The 26,705-nt window shown below is 42.5% G+C and overlaps 1 protein-coding gene across 3 annotated transcripts in view; it reads right to left on the bottom strand.

The window, feature by feature from the left end:
- Positions 1–8,743: 8,743 nt before the first annotated feature.
- LOC115153431 (3-hydroxymethyl-3-methylglutaryl-CoA lyase, cytoplasmic-like) overlaps positions 8,744–26,705 on the bottom strand; it is a 32,698-nt gene continuing 14,736 nt past the window's right edge. For 2 of the 3 annotated variants that reach the window (XM_029698871.1, XM_029698869.1), the window contains 3 exons: positions 11,849–11,953; positions 10,364–10,489; positions 8,744–10,092 (listed from right to left, as the gene is read on the bottom strand). In XM_029698871.1, coding sequence (XP_029554731.1) covers positions 9,958–10,092; positions 10,364–10,489; positions 11,849–11,953 — 366 coding nt within the window. In that variant the 3' untranslated portion in view covers positions 8,744–9,957. The remainder of the gene's footprint in view (positions 10,093–10,363; positions 10,490–11,848; positions 11,954–26,705) is intronic. The other variant, XM_029698870.1, reaches the window with a different exon arrangement.

The raw sequence follows: 26,705 nt of genomic DNA, 5'->3' as shown, positions 1-26,705 counted from the left end.
ATAAAAACCACCATAAAATAGAACAAACAAACAATGGGTAACAAAACCCATCATGCACAAGCACTTACAATAAACAATTCCGGACAAGGACATGGGGGGAACAGAGGGTTAAATACATAACATGTAATGATGGAATTGAAACCAGGTGTGTGGGAAGACAAGACAAAACAAATGGAAAATGAAAAGTAGATCGATGATGGCTAGAAAACTGGCGACGCCGAACGCCGCCCGAACAAGGAGAGGCATCGACTTCGGCGGAAGTCGTGACATAAATATCAGTTGTGCAAGCACAGGTGAAAAACCCATCTGACTAATGAGGACAACAGGTGCAGTACATCCTAATCAGCGAAGATGATTCTAATCAGTACACCACACCCAAATAGAACCAACCACGAAATCGAAACTGAAATAGAGAGAAATTATTAGAAACTAATATGACCCCACTATGGAAAGCTGAGACTCTCACAAGCACAATGGTTTTCCTCCACGACCCCCACAAGCTTCACGGGACTCATCTTAAGTTGGTACTGCAGATGTCCCAACTTCTGTCTGTAGCATCAGAACGGTTTGGCCTACAAAAACAAATCGAAAGCGTTGACTCTCACGTTGTTTTGCTCTACGACGCCCACAAGCCTCACAAGACTCGTCTGAAGGTAACCCAGTACTGGGCCGAAAAATGTATGGAAGTGAAAAGGGCATGTCCACGTCAAAGGTATATGGGTCATTCCATGTTAAAAATAAATACAAAATCCTGAGCTTTCTTATATCTCAGATATAGGACAAACACTTCAAAACATACTTCCTGTTGCTTCATTAAACATTTTTTTATTTAACTAGGCAAGTCAGTTAAGAACAAATTCTTATTTGCAATGACGGCCTACTGAGGAACAGTGGGTTTATTGCCTTGTGTCAGGGGCAGAACGACAGAGTTGTACCTTCTCAGCTCAGGGATTCGATCCAGCCATCTTTTGGTTACTAGCCCAATGCTCTAACCACTAGGCTACCTGCTGCCCCCTAGCAGCAGTAAGGCCAAATTCAATGTTTCAACAAATAATTTGTATATACAGCGGTCGTAAAATTCTAAATCAAATAGCTAAATGATCCTTGGTATGACCATCTTAAAACCAGTGGAGGCTGGTGGGAGGAGCTATAGGAGGACTGGCTCATTGTAATAGCTGGAATGGCTCAAATATATAGAAACACATTTAACTCCGTTCCATTTATTCCATTCCAGCCATTACAATGAGTGTGTCCTCCTATAGCTCACCCAACCAGCCTACTCTGCTTACCCCCCCCCCCCATAAGGCTTAAACTCAACTTTGAGTGGAATTCAAAGGAGCGTTTTCCTGTCGCTGTTTTGGCCAATGTCACAACCGAACAGAGGGAATACGGGCAAGAACAAACACTGACAGCCATAAATCCTGGTCCACCCAAGTCAACAACATGGACAATGTCTCATGGATATCTGACCATGTGGTTTAATCCTATCCTGGGACATGCTTGGCGTTTGCATTATTGCACCATGCCCCCCAGGACACACTGCCATTCACTGTCACCATTATATGTACAAAGGTCACAATTACAATTCATACACTTTGTAACCTCAAGCTTTTCATAACAGACATATTGAATGAGACCACATACTCTGAATTGACTAGAAGCAATCAATACCCACTACCCTCTGTGAAAGCAAATCCCTCACCTGCTAGAACTTATACCCAGAGATAAGGAAAAACTAACTGATTGTAACTAGTCACTATCTACTTCAGATGGATAACCCTTATATCGTCTCCAGTCTTTGATTCTCTTCCCTCCATAAGCTAGGTTGAAGATGACAAAGGTGTTAAGACAACATAATAATTCCATGTGGAAGCATTAACAAATAAACAAAATCATTGAACCAGCATCATTGCTGATTCTACAGGATTAGCGAGTGAATGTAGCCTGACTGGAAGGGACCTAGACCAGATGCAGGATGGAGCACCCCATGTTGTTGTACACTTTGTGTTAATTGTATTGTGTTTTTACCTCATAATATACCTAATTTGTACATGTGCCAGGAAATAAACACGAAATTGTATAAACCTAAAAAGGAGAAATACATTGGGGAAGCATTATTAACTTTACCGTTATTGACTAACCAGGTTGTCTGGGCTATTGTTTCAATGACTGAATATACCCACCTCTTACATTACTGTCCTTATCTGCTAACGTTGAGAAAAGCAAAGTGGAGACAATGCTGCGTTTTCTTATACTACTCATTTATTAGTGATGTTTGTATTTCACCTTGTCCTAAACCTATTTTGTCATGTCAGTAAACATGAGTTTGACAACTTTCAACATCTTACATTAGAATTAACTTACATTTCTCTCAGAATATTCCAAGTAAAAGTTACCAAGTGATTTCCTTTAGTAACACAGAGCATGAAACTTTTACTCAGCCTGCTCTCCAAGAATAGACATAACATAGTCAATGTAAATCCAGGACCCTCAAATTTGTATGATATGTTACGTTTGGTATGGTTACATAACAACTTTGCAACTACTTACTAGATTTTGGCTACTTTGCCACTACCTAGCATATTAGCTAACCCTTCCCCTAACCTTAACCCATTCACCTAACTCCTAACCCTAACTTTCAGGCATAACCTCTATCCTATCTAACGTTAGCCACCTAGCTAACGTTAGCCACATCAAATTGGAATTTGTAACATATCATGTGTTTTGAAAATTTGTAATATATCATAAATGATGGACATCCACAAATTAGTACAGTACATACTAAACTCAGCAAAAAAAGAAAAGTTCCTTTTTCAGGATATTGTCTTTCAAAGATAATTCATAAAAATCCAAATAACTTCACAGATCTTTATTGTAAAGGGTTTAAACACTGTTTCCCATGCTTGTTCAATGAACCATAAACCATTAATGAACATGCACCTGTGGAAAGGTCATTAAGACACTAACAGCTTACAGATGGTAGGCAATTAAGGTTATGAAAACTTAGGACACTAAAGAGGCCTTTCTACTGGCTCTGAAAAACACCAAAAGAAAGATGCCCAGGGTCCCTGCTCATCTGCGTGAACGTGCCTTGGGCATGCTGCAAGGAGGCATGAGGACTGCAGATGTGGCCAGGGCAATAAATTGCAATGTCCGTACTGTGAGACGCCTAAGACAGCGCTACAGGGAGACAGGACGGACAGCTGATCGTCCTCGCAGTGGCAGACCACGTGTAACAACACCTGCACAGGATTGTTACATCCAAACATCACACCTTTGGGACAGGTACAGGATGGCAACAACAACTCCCCGAGTTACACCAGGAACTCACAATCCCTCCATCAGTGCTCAGACTGTCTGCAATAGGCTGAGAGAGGCTGGACTGAGGGCTTGTAGGCCTGTTGTAAGGCAGGTCCTCACCATACATCACTGGCAACAACGTTGCCTATGGGCACAAACCCACCGTCGCTGGACCAGACAGGACTGGCAAAAAAATGCAAATCAATTTATAACATTTTTGACATGCGTTTTTCTGGATTTTTTTGTTGTTATTCTGTCTCTCACTGTTCAAATAAACCTACCATTAAAATTATAAACTGATCATTTCTTTGTCAGTGGGCAAACGTACAAAATCAGCAGGGGATCAAATACTTTTTTCCCTCACTGTAGTGTTACCATGCAGCGAATGACAGGAGTCAAAACCACGGTTGTAATTGGTGAGCATTTAAAGTCTGACGGTGATTTGAGATATTTTTTGCTTATTTTCACTGAGTCTCAAATAGGTGAATAAGGGACAAGCTTTCCTTCTTAGCAGAAACGACTACTTCTGTGATAGCTGACCTATTTAGACAGTCTGAAGCTTCCTACTGAAGAGTAGCACAAGTGGTGACGTTAAATAGAGTTTGTTGAAATAATGCTACACAATCTAGTTTTAAAGAGGAACATAAGCAATACAGTTTTGTATCGAAAGTCAATCAGTAGCCTTCTTTGCAACTTACTATGTGAAATTCAGTCAGAAGAGGATGGGAAGTGTTTTATCGACCAAAATGTTGGAGAAGAGTTCAATGCAAAGCACATAACTTTATAATTGTTGACCTCAAAATGTTTTTGTAAATATATTCCAGGTGTTCATGTTTACCAGCATATGCCAAGGCATATGGAGTGTCATGAACAACAATCCCTGCATTCAGAATGCACTGGAGGCATTGTGTTCAACGAGTCTACATGATTTAAAGGACAGGTCAAATAGAAGAAAGAAGTTAACTGGTAATGGTAAGACACTCACTTCATCTTCTGTACAGTAATTTACATAGCATTGATCAACTTTTATTTACTTTTCAAATCGACATGGGTAGGTGTCACGTCCTGACCAGCAGATGGAGCTAGTGTATTAGTTTTGGGGTCAGGACGTGGCAGTTTTGTGTGTGAATGTTTGTGTTGGTGATTGGGACTTCCAATTGAAGGCAGGTGTGTTGAGTTGCCTTTGATTGGAAGTCCTATATAGGTGTGTGTGTGTTTTTCTTTGGGGTTGTGGGTAGTTGTTCTTGCACTGCGTTTTTGTATGCCTGTAAGACTGTGCCTGTCGTATGTATTGTTTTTCCAGTGGATGCTTTACTCCTTTTTTTAAAATTAAAACATGAGCATCCATATTCCTGCTGCAGTTTGGTCTATTCAACATGGCTCTTTCTGTGACTGACAGTAGGTAGCTTTATAAAGTTTTCAAATCTTTCTCCCACCCTAAAGCGCAACAGAAGAAGGGTTCAAATGTGGACTGATTATCCTCATTTTCATACATTTAGAACAACATTTGACGATTATAACTATTTATGTTACTGAAAATATTGTAGTTTGAGTTATAAACAGTAGCACTTACTCCGAACCCTTATTTTTCAGTTCATGAGAGTGGAGGGTCCTGTCTGCAACAGATAACAATATGCCTCCACGATGAGGTCTACAAAGGGCACATGGTTCCTTTTGTGCAGGCGTGTTCAGTAAAGCAATGCAACAGCACCCACTGTCGACAGGTCACTCAACAGTTCTACGCTGGTCTGCCATATAACGTTGCAGAGATGGTTGTCCTCTATGAATGCGACCCAGAAGATCAGGATGGTATGCATAGTAAGGGGGGTCTGCACAGTGGCATATGTGGAGAACATTTGGAGGAGGCCAGGACCAAGATCTGTCTGGAAATCTTTGACAACTGCCCGGGGGAAGCGCTCTGCAGGTCTGTATTGGACAATCATGATAAAACATTTCTAAAAGGCTGCAGGTGATTTCTATGATGTTTCCATGTAGACATTGTAGTACCTGCCTGGGTGTTTTTTTTGTGTGACTTATTATATCTACTGTATTTACTTTTTAAATTCACAGAAAAAAATGAGAATGGTAGAGCGAATTATTTATTTCAGCTTTTATTTATTTCATCACATTCTCAGTGGGTCAGAAGTTTACATACACTCAATCAGTATTTGGTTGCATTGCCTTTAAATTGTTTATTAACTTGGGTCAAACATTTCGGGTAGCCTTCCACAAGCTTCACACAATAAGTTGGGTGAATTTTGGCCCATTCCTCCTAACAGAGCTGGTGTAGCTGAGTCAGGTTTGTAGGCCTCCTTGCTCGCACACGCTTTTTCAGATCTGCCGCCTACAAATGTTCTATAGGATTGAGGTCAGGGCTTTCTGATGGCCACTCCAATACCTTGACTTTGTTGTCCTTAAGTCATTTTGCCACAACTTTGGAAGCATGCTTGGGGTCATTGTCCATTTGGAAGACCCATTAGCGACCAAGACCCATTAGCGACTGATGTCTTGAGATGTTGCTTCAATAAAGCCCCATTATTTTCCATCCTCATGATGTCATCTATTTTGTGAAGTGCACCAGTCCCTCCTGCAGCAAAGCACTCCCACAACTTGATGCTGCAACCCCCGTGCTTCACGGTTGGGATGGTGTTCTTCGGATTGCAAGCCTCCCCCTTTTCCCTCCAAACATAACAATGGTCATTATGGCCAAACAGTTTTATTTTTGTTTCATCAGACCAGAGGACATTTCTCCAAAAAGTACGATCTTTGTCCCCATGTGCAGTTGCAAACCGTAGTCTGGTTTTTTTATGCCGGTTTTGGAGCAGTGGCTTCTTCCTTGCTGAGTGGCCTTTCAGGTTATGTCGATATAGGACTCGTTTTACTGTGGATATAGATACTTTTGTACCTGTTTCCTCCAGCATCTTCCCATGGTCCTTTGCTGTTGTTCTGGAATTGATTTGCACTTTCACACCAAAGTACTTTCATCTCTAGGAGACAGAACGCGTCTCCTTCCTGAGCGGTATGACGGCTGCGTGGTCCCATGATGTATATACTTGCATACTATTGTTTGTGCAGATGAACGTGGTACCTTCAGGCATTTGAAAATTGCTCCCAAAGATGAACCAGACTTGTGGAGGTCTACAATTATTTTGCTGAGGTCTTGGCTGATTTCTTTTGATTTTCCCATGATGTCAAGCAAAGGGGCACTGAGTTTGAAGGTAGGCCTTGAAATACATCCACAGGTACACCTCCAATTGACTCAAATTATGTCAATTAGCCTATCAGAAGCTTCTAAAGCTATGACATAATTTTCTAGAATTTTCCAAGCTGTTTAAAGGCACAGTCAACTTAGTGTATGTAAACTCCTGACCCACTGGAATTGTGATGCAGTGAATTATAAGTGAAATAATCTGTCTGTAAACAATTGTTGGAAAAATGACTTGTGTCATGCAAAAAGTATATGTCCTAACCGACTTGCCAAAACTATAGTTTGTTAACAAGAAATGTGTGGAGTGGTTGAAAAACGCATTTTAATGACTCCAACCTAAGTGGAGCAGTTAAAATACATGTTTTGTCATATCCGTGGTACGCAGTCTAATATACCATGGCTGTCAGCCAATCAGCATTCTGGGCTCGAACCACCCAATTTATAATTTTGCATATGCACTACTTGTTGTAGTAGTCCTGTTGGCAGTCGTTATTGTTTTTCGCAGACGGTAGTGCAATATATAAATAATAGAATACAGTGCAGAATACTTTAAAAAAATGCAATTGCAATACAACCCATTGCTTTTTTTTCTCATAAAATGCACAGAGGGAACCCTCCTGATAAAAATTGTGTTGTAACTTTCTGACCCTGTTGACGCTCAAACACGCTGGTATCTGTGTAAATATTGTGTATATGATGATGGTACAGTATGCAGTGGTATTTTTATTTTATTTTATTTTGTTTAACCTTTATTTAACTAAGTCAGTATTTACAATGACGGCCTACCCTGACCAAACCCTAACCCGGACGATGCTGGGCCAATTGTGCGCCGCCCTATGGGACTCCCATTAATGGCCGGTTGCTATGCTGACTGAAATCGAACCAGGGTCTGTAGTGATGCCTCTAGCGCTGAGATGCAGTGCCTTAGAACGCTGCGCCACTCTGGAGCAAAACAATCTGTGCCCCGACCGGGAATCAAAGCCGGGTCGAAAGAATGGGAATCTTCCATGATACCACTACACCGGTGGCGCTTACGGTTTGTTTTACGATAATGCAAAACTTTTCTAATTTAAATTAGTTGGTATCTAATGTTTTTTTAACTTATTACTCTAATATGCCAAAACATGACTCAGTTTTAAGATAATTTTGTGCAATTAAAACAAATGAACGGTCATAAGCCTAGCATGCTTGCTTCTGTGTGTGTCATAACACAGCGGCATGGTTTACACGATTACTCCTGGAAAAAGCTCATAGCACTCTCGTAAGGGGTGTGGAAGTGACATACAACTGGTTAAGTCAATGATGGTCAATGATGGTAATGATGGTCAAATAGTGACTCTTCCCTATTAAGTGATGTTTTTTTTCCCTTGACTCTATTGTCACTCCAATACTGTAGAGCTGATTCAGCCTATTTATAATAAAAATAATTGAAAATCCTTACAGCCCTGTTTCAGCTGTTTTTTTACCTGGTATTTTATGAAATAACAAGTACCTTGTAGCTTGCATTGCTACTTATTTCAAAGATAAATAAAGTGTTATGTTTCGTCTTTCAATTTTTTTAAAAACCTTGTAAGTAGCAGTGTAGAATAAACAAATAACCTTCCCATTTTCCCAAGGGAGCAAATACAACAAGATATTTGTTGTATTATACAATACGTGTAATGTATTACCATTAGTTAATTATATTTGCAATATGCTAGCTGGCTACATGTATACAGACTGTGTTCGAGAATTGCATAATTAGGTTGATGTTGGTATGTAGCAGATGTTTATGTTTAAGGTCATGTCTTTGCCCTGTCTCATGTCTGATAAGATGCATTGCTTTGTCATGTCCCCCTTTTCATTGAACCACAACACCTTAATCCAGATGTCTACAAAATGTATGATGTGCCTCCTTAAGCCCCTTTTAAGCAATGGGGAAAAAACGTTGTATTCTAACATTCATAAAATATTTTGGTAAAGCGTATTAAACGATGATTGTATGTTTTATCCTGTGATCAAGGAGATACCCTTACAGGAACATATGTAAAGGGTAATAAATGTTTGGATTTATCTCAAGTAAAATAATCATTAAAGTAATACTATATTGTCGCAAAATTACAATAACAATGCTTTCATGTTGGGGAAAGGTTGGGCTGAAGGGGCCAGTATGCAGGCAGCACTTTAGGCAAACACTGAGAGTTAAGAAGGTCATGTGTGATCTGAAATCTACAGAAAACTTGCTCTGTAAACAACTTTGTTTAATCAACCTTTATTATCTTCATGTAAGAAACATGTTGGATTCACCATGGTTTACCATAACACTCTTCAGTGTATTTCTGTTGATATTTTCTCCAATCCAAGTACAATATAAAGGGAAACCATTATGTATGTTACCTTGGTTTGCAAAAACAAAATGACCTTTCTAACTAATTATTAGCTATTAGCTATTAACTCTTCATTTAATATATAATATATATGCCACCTTTCTTGAACCCATAGAATAAAGGCACTACGTACATTCAATATACTACTTATTATTATAGCACTTTGCAACATAATACATAATACTCACACAATACATAATACTACAGTACATTCATTACTATTAAAAAGCAAATTAATAAAATACTTTACTCATGGATATTGACATTTGCTCAACTTATCTGCAAGAGTAAGGTGTTTAAAAAGGAGGACTGTCTAGTGGAAGGGAGGTTAAATGCTTTGTTCTACAACAAAGTTCATGTTGGGATTTAATTTACCAATATTTGATATTGTTCAGTGTTCTTATAGATATTGCCAGGCCTACTTCTATCAAAAGTGGAGGATGAGATGCTTCACCAGCTAAAATACATTTGTCCCTTCTGACTATTGCAAATACAATAGTTCAACATAAAGCTTCCGACTACTGTCCATTTAACTCTACAAAATAAAATTAATGAATGACCTTATCCAACTTATGGAATGGGGTCATGCACTGGTGAGAAGGATGAAGAGAGAGAAAACAAATACATATTTCACATGTGGAGGCAGACATACTTCCATCTTGACAGAGCAAGCGACTTAGGAAATGAAAATACATTTTGAGGGAGATAATGATCGACCCACACTGGTTTTAAACCCAGCAGGACTCCCTTAACCCTCTCAGGTCCCCTTGTCTAATTGTAACCACATTGAGCTGGAAATGAATGGGACGAGACCCCAAACATCAACATCATGAATAACTTTCACAACTTAGTGAGGAGTCATCTCTTTTACCTCCTATCAGACAGACTATACAGTTATTTGGTTTAAAAAGTTTAGTTATTTCTTGAATTTAAGTAGGCCTTATCCAGCAACGCTTTAATAAAGTGCCTCTGCTAAATGGCTATACATTTTTGTCCAAAAAATGAAGTATAGTGCACGTTGTATTGTATAATTTGCTATCTATATGCAGCATGAAAAGGAACAATGTTCAAAAGGATAAGGTGTCAAGTATTTATCTTCTTCATGCGGCAATGCACAGAGTAATCGCCTCTTGCTTGGGCTACCTTGGAGTTGGTCTTGCGGTTTAAGGCTTTGCAGATGAAGTCACCTGCCTCGATTACTTTAGAGAGATCCACTCCCTGGAATGACAGAAACAAGGGTTCAAAGAAGAAAGAATGGCACCCTGCCAGCAGGGGGAGCAATTGCAAAAGAAACAGTTGTGGAAATGGAAACAGGAGGCCTACACATACAAATGAAGGTTATACAGAAACCACTTTATGCACAATACATTTTAACAAGAAATCTATCCTATGAATGAAGCTTTCTCAGATGAAGGGGGTGGGGGGTTTCACTAGGGATTGCAAAGCCGTTTCCAATGGCTATTTTCAAGTTATGTGAAGGAACACTCACGGTTTTAATGCCCATCCCATGGAGCATATAGAGAACATCTTCTGTTGACACGTTGCCAGAGGCACCCTGGGCATATGGGCACCCTCCCAGACCTGCTACAGACGAGTCCACTGTACAAATCCCCATCTGAGGTAGACACATACACACAGGAGAGACATTCAGCAACCACACGCACAGGGCAAGCAGAAGGTAAAATCCCATGCAGAACAATGTCCCCTGTTCTCCTGTATTGTAATGTGTTGGTATACTGTGCCCTGCCAGGGTTGTGGGTTTATTTATGGGCAGTTAGGAGAAATGTGGTCTTCATTTCTTTGAGATGAGCGGGCGCAACAGCCTAGTGTCCCCCCACAGTTCAGCTTACTCATCCTCTTTGTCATACTAATGCAGTGGCACATCATTTGCGGCATGTTTTTGGTAATAGCAGACTTTGTAAATGCACAAAGTTCCGTATTGTTGTGTCATGTTTTCTGATCCTCATGGTAGCTTGTGTTTTTCTGCACCACCTCTTTTTTTCTGCACACCTCACAAAATATACATTTGTGTACATACATTTTTGTTACTAGGCACAGCGATCTCCATATAGATCAAGTGTTACTCGATTGTAACCACACTACTCTTGTTACAATCCATTCACTGGATAATTAGCCTTCTCCCTATGGTACATTTCTAAATGGGTAATTCCAAAGGTGTGTGTTACTAAGCTTTGAAAAAGGGGTTGTTTAAATTCAAGGCTATAACTCAATTTCACTGACACCCTCTGATGTCCTTGAATACAATGTCTTAGTCTTTTCCATGTCCTGAATAAATAGAGCACACCCATATGTAAAAATAATCAATTCTAAAATGTATTTCTTGTTTTGTTTAACGTCTCAGACTTCAATTTTGTTCATGCAACGTCCACAATAAAAGTAATTGTCATAGAGAGTTCAACTTTCTGTGGGGAAATGCTTTTTACAGCCTGGCTACCAAGTGTCTGGCCTCCATATGAGAATTAATGATGCGTTGTGGGTTGTTCCCCTGCATGTCTGCGCTTTTGTTGGACCACGGTACCAAACAGCCAGAAAATTTTGCTTAGCAAGGGATAGGCTTACTGTTTTATGGTTGAACTTTGATGTTGCAGGGGAAAAAAAGCTTTATCGTTGTAAAACGTTCCCAAAACATCCCCCTCATTGTCAGGACCTGGCCATAGAGAGGTTTTTGTTCTCTATTTTGGTTAGGCCAGGGTGTGACTAGGGTGGGCATTCTATGTTCCGTTTTCTATGTTTTGTGTATTTCTTTGTTTTGGCCGGGTATGGCTCTCAATCAGGGACAGCTGTCTATCGTTGTCTCTGATTGGGAGCCATACTTAGGTAGCCTTTTCCCACAGGGTTTTTATGGGTAGTTATTTTCTGTCTTGTGTTTTTCACCTGACAGAGCTGTGCGTTTTGTTCCACTTTGTGTTTGATTCAGTGTTCAGATAAAATAAATACCATCATGAACACGTACCACACTGCACCTTGGTCCTCTCTTTGCAACAGCCGTTACACTCATATGGTCCTGGGGTGAAGAATCCGTATAAAGAGCACAAAAAGGCATAGCGACATGTTGTCCCTTCAAACATAAGCAAAGGAGACAGTAGGCCTAAGTAGAGCTGAGAGTGACAGTTATTCATTTCCAAGTTATGAAGACTACAAAATAATTGAATCAATGTTGCTTCAGCTTAATTTATCAATGAATTGTGACATGGAATCTACATGGAAAATACATTGGATTTGAAAAATGTATTGAGGGTGAAATTTCAACCACAGGATTATGTCATCATTGTAACCAATGTTCAACATAGACAAACCTTGTTTGAATTAGTACCTTTGAATTAATACCTTTGAAACAACATCAGATCTCCAAAGTTACATCCACTATCAGAAAAAACAATAGGCTTGGCAGCACTTCCTACTGTAGAGTTGATATATCTACAGCTATTAATTTGGTCTCCCATCCAAAGATTTAACACAGCCCAAGTTAGCTTTGATATTTGTCAATGACTACTACCAATGTGCTATCGTGAGAATGGTTATTGAGAGATCTCTCAATAACTAAATATATTCACTGTTGCTATCGAAGTCATTCCAAACGGTAGGTTTAACAATGCAAATTAAATGTAACCATACTTTATAAGTCATATATAATCAATTATACTAATTAGGCCTATATAGCATTTAAAAAGTAATCAACAGCTATTGTTTCAACTCAACCCAGGGTTCAACTAAAAATAGACAATATATATAGGCCTAAGGTTTCAAACTTTGGTTGATTTCACATTTAATCTTCAAGTTAATCATTAATATGTTGGATTCACGTCTCCATCTCCAACAGAGCGGCACGTCTTGCTCTTCATTGTAATCAGAGGGATAATATTAATACAATGCATGCCAGTCTCTCTTGGCTAAGAGTTGAGGAAAGACTGACTGCGTCACTTCCTGTTTTTATAAGAAACATTAATGTGTTGGAAATTCAAAATTGTTTGCACAGTCAACGTACATACAACACTGACACACACACTTACCCCACCAGACATGCCACCAGGGGTCTTTTCACAGTCTCCAGGTTCAGAACAAATTCAAGGAAGCATACAGTATTATACAGAGCCATGAGTGCATGGAACTCCCTTCCATCTTATATAGTGCAAGTGAACAGCAAGCCTGGTTTCAAGATACTGTCACGATTCCCACCGACGGTGGCGCCCCCTCCTGCTCGGGTGGCGCTCGGCGGTTGTCGTCACCGGCCTATTAGCTGCCACCGATTCCCTTTTGCTTTTCCCTTTTTTTATTTTGTGACACCTGTGGTCAATTAGCCATTAGAAGGGCTATTTAGTTTAGCTGGCCCGCTCCTGTTCGTGCGGGATTAATGATTGTTTATTTGATAGACGGCTAATGTTCGTGTCGACGTTGTTTTGACGCCGTATGTATTTTCTCCCCTATGTGTGGGAACCTTTGTTTTTTGTGTGAGTGTATATATTAAAAACACCACTACCCTGTGTTCGCTGCTTCCTGCGCCTCATTCCTCCTCCACGATCACCAAGCCGTTACAGAATCCCGCACCATAAGAAAAGGCATGGAATCAGCGGGAGCAGCGGCCACTCCTCTGCCCTCGATGGAGGAACGCGTACTCCACCACACGACAGTCCTCCATCGCATCGGATCGGCAATGGACCAGATGATGGAGAGGATGGACCGATGGGAGAGAAGTGGTATCCTCTCTCCACCTCCACCTCCCCCGATACAGCCATCTTCGCCCCCCATGACGTCTGGCTCTGGCGCACTTCGTTTGGCGCTCCTGAGGGAGTACGATGGGGCGGCGGCTGGGTGCCAGGGATTTTTGCTCCAGCTTGAGCTGTACCTGGCCACCGTCAGACCTGCTCCCACGGGGGAGGAGAGCGTGAGTGCCCTCGTTTCCTGCCTGACGGGCCGAGCTCTGGAGTGGGCTAATGCGGTCTGGAACGGTCCAGACTCGGCGAGGGACCACTACCCAGAGTTCACCCGCCGCTTTCGGGCCGTGTTCGACCACCCTACGGAAGGAAGAGCGGCGGGTGAACGGCTGTTCCACCTCAGGCAGGAAACGAGGAGTGCCCAGGACTTCGCGCTGGAGTTCAGGACCTTGGCTGCTGGGGCGGGGTGGAACGACAGGGCCCTCATAGACCACTACCGCTGCAGTCTCCGGGCGGACGTCCGCAGGGAGCTGGCCTGTCGGGACACAGCTCTGTCCCTGGACGAGCTCATAGATATGTCCATACGACTGGACAATTTGCTGGCTGCCCGCGGGCGTTCGGAGAGGGTCCTGCCCGTTCCACCCCCGTGCACCCCCGCCCCTACCCCTATGGAGGTGGGGGGGCCGTGCAAAGGGGCACCGGAGGAAGTGGCTCCTCCTGCACCAGCTGTGGTCGGAGAGGACACACGGCCGACCGGTGCTGGAGGAGCCAGTCTGGGAGTCGAGAGGGCAGGCAGAACACTTCTCGGTCACCTCAGGTGAGTCAGCACCAGATTCACCCAGAACCCCCTGTTGGTCACGTGTTTTTACCTGTTTTGTTTACTAATTTTTTTCCCTCTTCCCAGCATAGGGCGCTGGTCGATTCAGGCGCAGCTGGGAATTTTATGGACCGTGGACTTGCCATTAAGCTGGGCATTCTGCGGGTGCCGATAGATTCCCCTTTCCCTGTGCACTCCCTAGATAGCCGGCCATTAGGGTCAGGGTTAGTCAGGGAGTCTACGGTGCCACTGGACATGGTAACGCAGGGGAATCATAAGGAACGCATTAGTTTTTTCCTTATTGATTCGCCTGCGTTTCCGGTGGTGCTGGGGATCCCCTGGCTGGCTGGTCACAATCCCCGTATTTCGTGGAAACAGGGGGTTCTCCAGGGGTGGTCAGAGGAGTGTTCAGGTAGGTGTCTAGGAGTTTCCATAGGTGCCACGTCGGTGGAGAGTCCAGACCAGGTGTCCACCGTGCGCATTCCCCCTGAACACGCCGATTTGGCGATCGCTTTTTGTAAAAAGAGGGCGACTAAATTACCACCTCATCGACAGGGGGATTGTGCGATAGATCTCCAGGTTGACGCTGCGCTTCCCAGGAGTCACGTGTACCCCTTGTCACAGGAGGAGATTGCGGCTATGGAGACATATGTCACGGAATCCCTGGGACAGGGGTACATTCGGCCCTCCATCTCACCCGCTTCCTCGAGTTTCTTTTTTGTGAAGAAAAAGGAGGGAGGTCTGCGTCCGTGCATTGATTACCGAGGTCTAAACGCTATTACGGTGGGGTTTAGTTACCCACTACCTCTCATCGCTACGGCGGTGGAATCATTTCACGGAGCACAGTTCTTCACAAAACTGGATCTCAGGAGCGCGTATAATCTGGTGCGTATCAAGAAGGGAGACGAGTGGAAAACCGCCTTTAGTACCACATCAGGCCATTATGAGTACCTCGTCATGCCGTATGGGTTGAAAAATGCTCCAGCCGTCTTTCAATCCTTTGTTGACGAGATTCTCAGGGACCTGCATGGGCAGGGCGTGATAGTCTATATCGATGACATTCTGATATATTCCGCCACCCGCTCCGCGCATGTGTCCCTGGTGCGCAAGGTGCTTGATAGACTGCTGGAGCATGACCTATACGTTAAGGCTGAGAAGTGTGAGTTTTCCAAACGAGCCGTCTCCTTTCTGGGTTATCGCATTTCCACCACGGGGGTGGTGATGGAGTGTGACCGCGTTAAGGCCGTGCGTAATTGGCCAACTCCCATCATTCCAGCGTCTAGGCTGGTGGCACCTGTGGTATGGGAGGTGGACGCGGACATCGAGCGGGCATTGGTGTTAGAACCTGCGCAGGTGCCCTTGGGGCGCATGTATGTGCCGCTCGGTGTTCGTGATCGTTTGATTCGGTGGGCGCACACGCTACCCACTGCGGGTCATCCTGGTGAGGCGAGGACAGTGCGGAGTCTAAGGGGGAAGTACTGGTAGCCCACCTTAGCTAGGGACGTGAGGTCCTATGTCTCTTCCTGTTCGGTGTGTGCCCAGAGTAAGGCTCCTAGGCATCTACCAAGAGGGAAGTTACAGCCCCTCCCCGTTCCACAACGACCATGGTCGCACCTGTCCATCGACTTCCTGACAGATCTTCCCCCCTCTCAGGGGAACACGGCGATTCTGGTGGTTGTGGATCGGTTCTCTAAGTCCTGCCGTCTCCTCCCATTGCCCGGTCTCCCTACGGCCCTGCAGACTGCGGAGGCCCTATTTACCCACGTCTTCCGGCACTACGGGGTGCCGGAGGACATTGTCTCTGATCGAGGTTCCCAGTTCACATCCAGGGTCTGGAAAGCGTTTATGGAGCGGCTGGGGGTCTCCTCCACGATCACCAAGCCGTTACAGATACGAATAAAGCAACACCTCATGGCACAACGCCTCTCCCCCATTTCAAATCAAATCAAATTGTATTTGTCACATGTGGCAAATACAACAGGTGTAGACCTTACAGTGAAATGCTTACTTACAAGCCATTAACCAACAATGCAGTTTTACGAAAATACCTAAAAAAGTAAGAGATAAGAATAACAAATTATTAAAGAACAGCATTAAATAACAAAAGCGGGGCTATATACAGGGGGTACCGGTACAGAGTCAATGTGCGGGGGCACCGGTGTCAAGGTAATTGAGGTAATATGTACATGTAGGTAGAGTTATTAAAGTGACTATGCATAGATAATTACAGAGAGTAGCAACAGCGTAGAAGAGAGGGGGGGGGGCAATGCAAATAGTCTGGGTAGCCATTTGATTAGCTGTTCAGGAGTCTTATGGCTTGGGGGTAGAAGCTATTTAGGAGCCTCTTGGACCTAGACTTGGCGCTCCGGTACCGCTTGCCATGCGGTAACAGTGAGAACAGTCTATGACTAGGGTGGCTGGAGTCTTTGACAATTTTGACACTGCCTGGTATAGAGGTCCTGGATGGCAGGAAGCTTGGCCCCGGTGATGTACTGGGCCGTACGCACTACTCTCTGTAGTGCCTTGTAGTCGGAGGCCGAGCAGTTGTCATACCAGGCAGTGACGCAACCGGTCAGGATGCTCTCGATGGTGCAGCTGTAGAACCTTTTGAGAATCTGAGGACCCATGCCAAATCTTTTGAGTCTCCTGAGGGGGAATAGGTTTTGTTGTGCCCTCTACACGACTGTCTTGGTGTGCTTGGACCATGTTAGTTTGTTGGTGATGTGGACGCCAAGGAACTTGAAGCTCTCAACCTGCTCCACTACAGCCCCGTCGATGAGAATGGGGGCATGCTCAGACCTCCTTTTCCTTTAGTCTACAAGCATCTCCTTTGTCTTGATCACGTTGAGGGAGAGGTTGTTGTCCTTGCATCACACGGTCAGGTCTCTGTCCTCCTCCCTATAGGCTGTCTCATCGTTGTCGGTGATCAGGCCTACCACTGTCATCAGCAAATTTATGGTGTTGGAGTCGTGCCTGGCCGTGCAGTCATGAATGAACAGGGAGTACAGGAGGGGACTGAGCACGCACCCCTGAGGGGCTCCCATGTTGACGATCAGCGTGGTGGAAGTGTTGTTACCTACCCTTACCACCAGGGGGCGGCCCGTCAGGAAGTCCAGGATCCAGTTGCAGAGGGAGGTGTTTAGTCCCAGAGTCCTTAGCTTAGTGATGAGCTTTGAGGGCACTATGGTGTTGAACGCTGAGCTGTAGTCAATGAATAGCATTCTCAAATAGGTGTTCCTTTTGTCCAGGTGTGAAAGGGCAGAGTGGAGTGCAATAGAGATTGTGTCATCTGTTTGTAAGTTGCTCTGGATAAGAGCGTCTGCTAAATGACTTAAATGTAATTGTAAATCTGTGGATCTGTTGATGCAGTATGCAAATTGGAGTGGGTCTAGGGTTTCTGGAATAATGGTGTTGATGTGAGCCATGACCAGCCTTTCAAAGCATTTCATGGCTACAGACGTGAGTTCTACTGTTCGGTAGTCATTTAAACAGGTTACCTTAGTGTTCTTGGGCACAGGGACTATGGTGGTCTGCTTGAAACAAGTTGGTATTACAGACTCAGACAGGGAGAGGTTGTAAATGTCAGTGAAGACACTTGCCAGTTGGTCAGCGCATGCTCGGAGTGCACGTCCTGGTAATCTTACTCACATCGGCTGCGGAGAGCGTGATCACACAGTCGTCCGGAACAGCTGATGCTCTCATGCATGTTTCAGTACTACATGCCTCGAAGCAAGCATAGAAGTTATTTAGCTTGTCCGGTAGGCTTGTGTTACTGGGCAGCTCTCGGCTGTGCTTCCCTTTGTAGTCTTTAATAGTTTGTAGGCCCTGCCACATCCAACGAGCATCGGCGCTGGTGCAGTACGATTCGATCTTAGTACTGTATTGATGCTTTGCCTGTTTGATGGTTCATCGGAGGGCATAGCATGATTTCTTATAAGCTTCCGGGTTAGAGTCCCACTCCTTGAAAGCGGCAGCTCTACCCTTTAGCTCAGTGCGAATGTTGCCTGTAATCCATGGCTTCTGGTTGGGGTATGTATTTACAGTCACTGTGGGGACGATTGATAAAGCCATGACTGATGTGGTATACTCCTCAATGCATTAGTAAGAATCCTGGAACATATTCCAGTCTATGCTAGCAGAACAGTTCTGTAATTTAGCATCTGCTTCATCTGACCACTTTTTTATAGACTGGTGCTTCCTGCTTTAATTTTTACTTGTAAGCAGTAATCAGGAGGATAGAATTAAGGTCAGATTTGCCAAAAGGAGGGCGAGGGAGAGCTGTGTACGCGTTTCTGTATGTGGAGTAAAGGTTGTCTAGATTTTTTTCCCCTCTGGTTGCCCATTTAACACGCTGATAGAAATGAGGTAAATTGAAGTCCAAGGCCACTAGGAGCGCTGCCTCTGAATGAGCGTTTTTCTGTTTGCTTATGGCGGTAAACAGCTCCTTGAGTGAGGTTTTAGTGCCAGCATCAGTCTGTGGTGGTACGTAGACGTAGACAGCTACGAAAAATACAGATGAAAACTCTCTAGGTAGATAGTGTGGTTTACAGCTTATCATGAGATACTCTACATCAGGCGAGCAGAACCTTGAGACTTCCTTAGATATCATGCACCAGCTGTTGCTTACATAAATGCATAGGCCCCCGCCCCATGTCTAACCATAGGCTGCTGTTCTGTCCTGCCGATAGAGTGTATAACCCGCCAGCTGTATGTTCTTAATGTCATAGTTCAGCCACGACTCGGTGAAACGTAAGATATTACAGTTTTTAATGTCCCGTTGGTAGGATAAACGTGCTTTCAGTTCGTCCCATTTATTTTCCAGCGATTGAACGTAAGCTAGCAGGATGGAAGGCATGGGCAGATTAGCCTGATCCTCACAAGGCACCCTGATTTCTTTCCGCGAAGTCTGGGCCTGGTCGGGTGTCTGTATTATATCCTTCCCGTCCAACAGTTTGAGGTGAGTAATCACAGTTCTGATGTCCAGAAGCTCTTTTCGGTCATAAGAGATGGTAGCAGCAACATTATGTACAAAACAAGTTACGAACAATGCGAAAAACAAACAAAATAGCATGGTTGGTTCAGAGCCGATAAGACGACAGCCTTTCCCCCAGCAACCATTACTGCCCCATGTGACCTACTTGTTGTTTGTATGTACTGACAAGTATGTGTAACTGATAGATGCATACACACATACACTACATGTTCATGATTTTAAATGTATGTCAATTGTAAAGTGTTTTGTCTGTAATGTATTTTTCGTTATATGTCGGACCCTGGTAAGACTAGCTGTCGCCATTGGCGTCGGCTAATGGGGATCCTAATAAATCAAATCCATCTCAACCAAAAATCTAAGTTAAAGAATAGGACTAAATCAAATCAAACTTATTTTTTGTACATTTAAAGTTTGATTAGATAAGATTTAGTCCTATTCTTTAACTTAGATTTTTGGTTGAGATGGATTTGATTTATTAGGATCCCCATTAGCCGACGCCAATGGTGACAGCTAGTCTTACCGGGGTCCGACATATAACGAAAAATACATTACAGACAAAATTAACTTAGTTTTTTTGGTTGAGCTGGATACATGAATCCAACATATTAATTATTCATTTGTAGACATACTGGATATTGAATTGTGTTTGGTTGTCAATGCAAACAAATATCACAATTTCTGTTTGGATAGTTCCATCTGTGCCACTTACTTAGTCTGGCTTTAATTCCAGTTTGTCTACAAATTAATAATTGATATGTTGGATTCACATATCCATCTCACCAAAAATCAAAGTTAAACAATAGGACAAAATAAAATGTGATCAAATTTTAAATGGACATTAAATAACGTTTGATTTGATTTAGCCCATTCTTTGCCTTTTATTATTGGTTGAGATGGTGACATGAATCCAACATTTCAATTCTTAATTTGTAGACAAACTGGAATTAAAGCCAGACTTGTCAGTGGCACAAAATAAATACCTCCTTCAAATGTTGATACTTGGTTGTGTTGACAACTAAACACAATTCAATATAACTTTTGCAATACAGTAAATAGTCTATTGAGTTGTCAACAAGTTAACAAAGCATATGTTGGATTCACCTCTCGAGCTAAACCAAAAATACAAGTTATAGAATAGGATTATGCCAGTGACCCAGATGAAAATATCCAAGCATTAGAAATGTTGATATTTGGTTACGTTGCCAACCGTATTTATTCAACCTTAAAGTGAGTAACATCTATGGCCACATTTTGAAGTTAGCCTACTGTAACTATAAATGTCTTACGTAATCATAGTGCATGTTCAAGATAGCATGCAAAGGTCGCAGGTCTGTGGAGATCTTTACAATTGCTATAACATTGTGTGCAGAATCTCGAACAGCATTGACCAATTGCACTATATGTAGGCTACTTTTGATATAATCTCATCTTCAATCCAGGTCATTTATTTGATTGTGCTATTAGATGAAGCACAGTGATAACACATTACATTGTTGCATACTGTAAATACAAAATATCTGACATTGTATTCCCATTTGAACTTTGTTTTGCTTTAAAATAGTTGAAAGCACAGTGATAACACATTTAGATGACAACGAAACCAAAAATCAGATATTGTTTTTCATTGCAATTTGGCTATGCTTTTAGATGGTTGAAAGAATTGTGATAACACATTGGGAATTCAACAAACTTCTGGCTGACCAATGGCTCAACCAAATATTACCCCAATTTCCACATTTAAATGACGTGGTGTGACCAGTGGGATTTGCCTTCAGCCCACATTGCTAATTCGTCTTCCATTAAATGTTAACCCTGCCTTTCAGAAAAAGATCATGAGCTTGCTTCGTCCAAAATGTTGATGTCATAAAAATATCTTCAGTCTGGTAGATAAGTTTAATTATTCTTGTCGAATACCTTTACGTTTCATTAAGACATTATGAACCATAGAGCAGTTTTACCAGATGTTTATTCTCATATCACAGGATATGCTGTTGTTTTTATGTTGGCTTTTAAACATGATTTATATGCTCCAATAGAGAACCTGAGTTTTATACAGTTATCAACAGCCACGTGATAAAAACGTTGTAGTCCTGCCTACACAGCTTCACTTGTTACATTCAGGATGGGGGAAAACGACTATATGATATGCCTCTGAGGACCTCAGGCCTCAAAGCTATCAGGTTATTTACAACAGCATCGGAACCTTGGGTCTTCATCGGGACAAACTATGAAGCCAAGCATCTATTTTTCAGAAGCATCGCAGATTAAGATATCCGCAAGGTTTTCCACATAACAGTGACCGTCAGGAGAATATTAAAGACGTTTTCCTGCTTCCTTGGCAGAGCCAGATGTCAGAGGATCCCATGATGAGACAAAATTAACGCGCTTATCCTCCCACTGACCCCGCTGTGGCACGGGGACACATCAGACTGAAACCATGAAGGACTTCTGTCCTTGGGGGACAGACCCAAACAAACAACAATAATGGAAGCACCGTTTGTTCTCTGAATAACAGTCCTAATTGGTGCCTTTTCTCAGAGAAAAGGGTCTATTTTATCCAGGGGCTGTCTCAGCCGCCTGTAATTGCTGTTTGTGTTGGCTGAAGTGATCCACTCCGGTGTGCACTGCGCAAGAGATTTCCAGACCTTAGTTAACTCCAGGGCAGGATATTGTACTGGGCAGACTTTTTTGTTGTGTAAACACAGAGTTGTAATTTACCGTGCCAAACCTCTCGCATTCTGCCGCTAACTGCGAGAGTGCCAGATGGTCTCCGGTGGACCAGGGCACACCAAGAGCACAGCAATCCCTTTCGACAGTATGTCTGATTCTTGCTGCTATATGGGACGAAATACGCACAGGGACTGGTGGTCAGAAGGTCCAAATTGCCAGCATTCAATTAGCCTCTCACAGCTCAGAAACCAGATGTGGACTGGCTGTTAAAGAGCCACATTCAGTGAGCCGTGGAGGTATAAAAACAATGCATTCCTGACAAAATAAACTTTATAGTGTGCTCTGGCTGTTCACATCACATGATATGGGATTACGGAAGGCGGCTTATATACTGTAAGTGAACAACTTGAGAGATGGCAACACTCTTACCCAGTATTGTTTGTTTTAAGTGTGGCCGTGCGTCAGTTGGGGCAGAAAGGGTATGTTCATTGAAGGGTTTGAGGCAGCAAGGTTTCGCCAACTCAGCCTTGACATTTCTCTACATAAACTGTGGAACTGAAGGAGATTGTATTCAATGGTAGCTTGCAAGGCTGACACATTTCTAACCTGGGGCAGCCCTTTCCAGCAATAAATAAGTCCTGCCACTGTAAAGCCACAACCTCTTCCTTGATATTTGTGGCTAATAGGGAGGTAGACAAAAACATAAATGGATTACTCAGAAGACCTTAAAGCATGAAAACCGTCTATTGTCTTGTTGGACTATGGAGGTCATTGGCCAAGTAGAGACCACGCTCTTAAAGAAAGCACCTCTTACATTATAAACCACTCAAAGCATTTGACTACCAAGGTTTGTACAGTAAGCTGAAGGAGTAATTCATACTAAATTCATACTAAATTTTGCCTCATGGGCTAAACCACTTCCTGTGCCAATCTATCCTTGTTGTTTGTAGAGTTTACTTTAATATGTGTGGTTTTTAGAATATTAAAATATGCATTTTCCACCTTGGGATGCAGCAAGTACTTCATGTTAACATAAGGTTGATTCATTGATAGTGTTTTACTCTTTAATAAGGCACCATGTCTTTGAGTGTTCGTGCTCTAAAGAGACCATGCAAAGGGGAACGTTGTCTTGGGGCTGGATTCAATCCGTAATGGAAGTATCATGGAAGATCCGCATTAAAATATAAAGGTCATTTCCGATTGAGCAGACATACTGTATGCAGCGTTTAGCATGAATGCAGTCAGCGTTTAGCGTGAATGCAGTCTCCGGGAACGCGGGAACATTGCCATTAAATCAAAATCGAGCTATTAAGTGGATCTTCCTTGATACTTCTGTGATACGGATTAAATCCAGCCCTTGATGTCAAGCGCACACGGAGAGGAATATTTTCCACCAAGTTACTGGCTTTCCTCATTGTGGTCACCTGGCACACACACTGACTCCTGCACCACAAGCCTATTCTAATAAGCTAATATCCTCAACAGGCAATTAAATGGGAGTTCCTTGTAGTCTGTCATGTTGGCAATGTTGCCAGATCACAAGCCATTTTTAGGGTAAGGTTAAAGTATTGTCATATGACGTGCTGTTGGCTAGCTAGCTATAGCACTTAACATGCTTATGAACATCGCCAAGACTGTTCCAAATTCTTGTTTGAAGAGCCATTAACATTCACCAAATGTTAACACTCATTATTCCAGGGGTCTTTGCTCCTTGACCAATGAGTAAGGCTTTCGTAATCAACCATGAAACCACATGAATGGACCTGTCTAAATGTTTAGTCACTTTGTTGAAAATTGGCTGAGTTGTTTACCACTGACAGGTATTTACACCCATCTCACTTCACTTTCATGACGCTCAATGTTACACCTACACAGCTCAAATGTAATGTCCTCTGGATTGTATGGGTTAACTCATAACCATAGGTTTTATTGGACAACCAGCCTGTTTGATTTGTCATGCCCACGGTTATGAAACATTATCATTCTAATTACAACTTTGTCTCTGTCACTAGTGGTTCCCAAACACTTTGGTTCTGGGACCATTTGGGAGGTTTCTTGTAAACCACAAGTAAACATAAACATCTCTATCGAGGACCCCGGCAAAAACCACTAACCAGCAGGAATTAGCTACAACCCATTAGTGGGGCTCTCAAGTCACCATTTGTAAAACACTCATCTAGAGTATTTAGATGTATTGGACAAGATGGAATAGTGTCCCTTACTGACTCACAGACACCCATTATCAGAATAACATCCATACTTTCCACTAAATATTTAGAGAGTCACAAGATTAAAGCCCTGTCAATGAGCTTTGACTAGGACTTGTTTTGCTTAGTGTAGAGGAGCTAACCATGAGTACAGATGTAGGATCTTAATTTGATCTATATTGTCAAAGCAAAATAATCCTGCAGAAACAGAACGTTTAGTCCATAACGTTGCTTGATCGGTGGTTAGGCTATTAGCTGGCCAAAAGTAGTCTACATGAAAAGTGCAATACTGTTAATATAACCATGTGTTAGTGTGGGTTTTCAGTGAATTTATGTAAATCACAAAGCTCATCCGCATTTCCTGCGGTGCAGGAAAATTCTCAGCAAGATCCTACATCCGTAAGAACAGGTCTGAATTCTCAGCCAAGAGCGTCTGGCTACACTGAGTTCTATCAATAGCCCAGCAGTCAGCTGCAGTTTACATGGAAACGTTGGGCCGGATCAAATCTATTTCCCAGCAAAGTCTGAAAAATAAAGTACATACTTTCTCATTGTGTGACCCACCAAAGGTGGGTTCGTAACAAAGGCCCCCAGAACTTCCCCCAAAAAAGGTACAAAGAGCATGGAATGTCTTTATCATGAACAAAAGCAGAGGTAACACGGTTCTGACAGGGGATGGTGGAATTCATTTCTCTCCCAGTTGGTGGTGTGGACAACTGGCACTCAGTAATGAAAAATCTACGATAAAATCTTTCATTTCCACTGAGGTTGTTGAGATGGGAGGAGGACAAATGGTTGTCTAAATATCCATGCCTGTTATTATTTTCAGTGGTCACGGGGCAGCTGTGATAAATCAATTTCAATGTGATCCACAGAAAGGAATTTCACCCACCCTCTGGTTCTTCTCACCCGTTGTCAAATGCGCCCAACATTAGGATCTGTTGTAAACACTATTTTTAAATACAAACCAGAATTCTGTTTGGTGAACATGCACAATTCTTTGAACATGGAAGTAGATAAATTCATAAGTAAAGCCATGAATCAGTGCTAAAAGTTATGCAGACTTTGGGTTACTTAGGGTAAGAGGGATTGCAGCACAGCAATGAAAATGGTCATATATTTTCTTAAAGGAGAAATCTGCGGTTTAAACAAAAACAAAGCCACTGATTTGGTAAATAGCTGAGGGACGGGGCTGGGGAAATGTTCAGATTCATAGACGGAGTTATGGAAGCAAGGGCTGACCATCCATGAAATCAAAATGATAGTTTTAACCATGTGAGGCTATAGAGTGAGGCTATAGAGTGTTTGTTTACAATGACTTTGTTTACAAATAAATTAGTAAAACAAGCTTATATTTTGTGTAAGTTAATTGAACTAAGCTCATTATGCATTTATAAGTTATAAGTTATATTCTTCAAGAATGAATAGCTATATATCATTAATTTAAAAATCCCCAAATGGATGTAGCAATCACAGATTTCCCCTTGTCACTGCAACCTCCCTGTCTCAGTTACATAGTTGCTGCTCAGGACGGGTTTCTTTCACATTCTCCATTTGCAATGTGTTTCTTAGCAGGCCAATGAAAGGATCATTTTCCCTGTGCCCTTTAAATGCAGCATTGTCAGATAGTTCAACAACCAAGCGACAGATGAGTTGGGAGCCCCTCAGGGCTGGCCCGTCTCCCCCCTCGCACTCAGTACCTTTGTCAAGGCCAGGGCACTGTCATGTGAAACAGACACCGAATAGGTGAGCCTTTGTGTGGACCCCCTCACATCTGCTGACCCACCCAGCCCCCAAAGAGCATCCCTCCACTGCCGAGGATGACAAACTGGGAGACAGAGCACAATGGGTGCCCCAGAGAACTGATACAGCCATGTCTACATTACCGCTAGTTTATGTCCCGACTGAATCTCAAGTTATAGGTTCACTCCAGAGAGGTGGTGAAAAACACCATAGAAAGAGGGCTATTACAGGAAGCTTTTGTACAACTTAATTAGATTTTGTGGTCTAAGGAAAGGATGAAGCTTTATTAATGATCCTTGAAAGACTCTTTTATTCTCTTTAATGTAGGTGCTGGTAATAAGAGAGCCCAGTGGACCTATCATTTGTTCATTATGATTCTGGGATTTTTTGGGGTGGGCAGTTTTTGTATTATTTTCCTTTGTAGGGGACTCCCAGATCATGTTCCCAATTCCAAATTGAGTGATGTGTCCTCTCCTATTTTCATATGTCGTATTGTAACATATACCTTTGTTTTTGCTATTTATGAATATATTTTCAGTCACGCAAACAATGCTTCCTCAATTCTCACATAAAACTGAGCACATAAGTTTGGCACACAAAATCATTTATGATACCATCTATGACCGACCACTTGATAATGTAACATTGCCACATTGTTACTTACCATGCAGCGTTTCTCAAAAATGTTGCTAGATTTGAGTTAAACCCCACCTCCCACCTCCCGGTCT

Source organism: Salmo trutta, chromosome 18, assembly GCF_901001165.1.
Source record: "Salmo trutta chromosome 18, fSalTru1.1, whole genome shotgun sequence".
Classification (NCBI taxonomy): Eukaryota; Metazoa; Chordata; class Actinopteri; order Salmoniformes; family Salmonidae; genus Salmo; species Salmo trutta.
The sequence above is the reverse complement of the archived record's forward strand: the minus strand, read 5'-3'. Positions and strand labels throughout refer to the sequence as shown.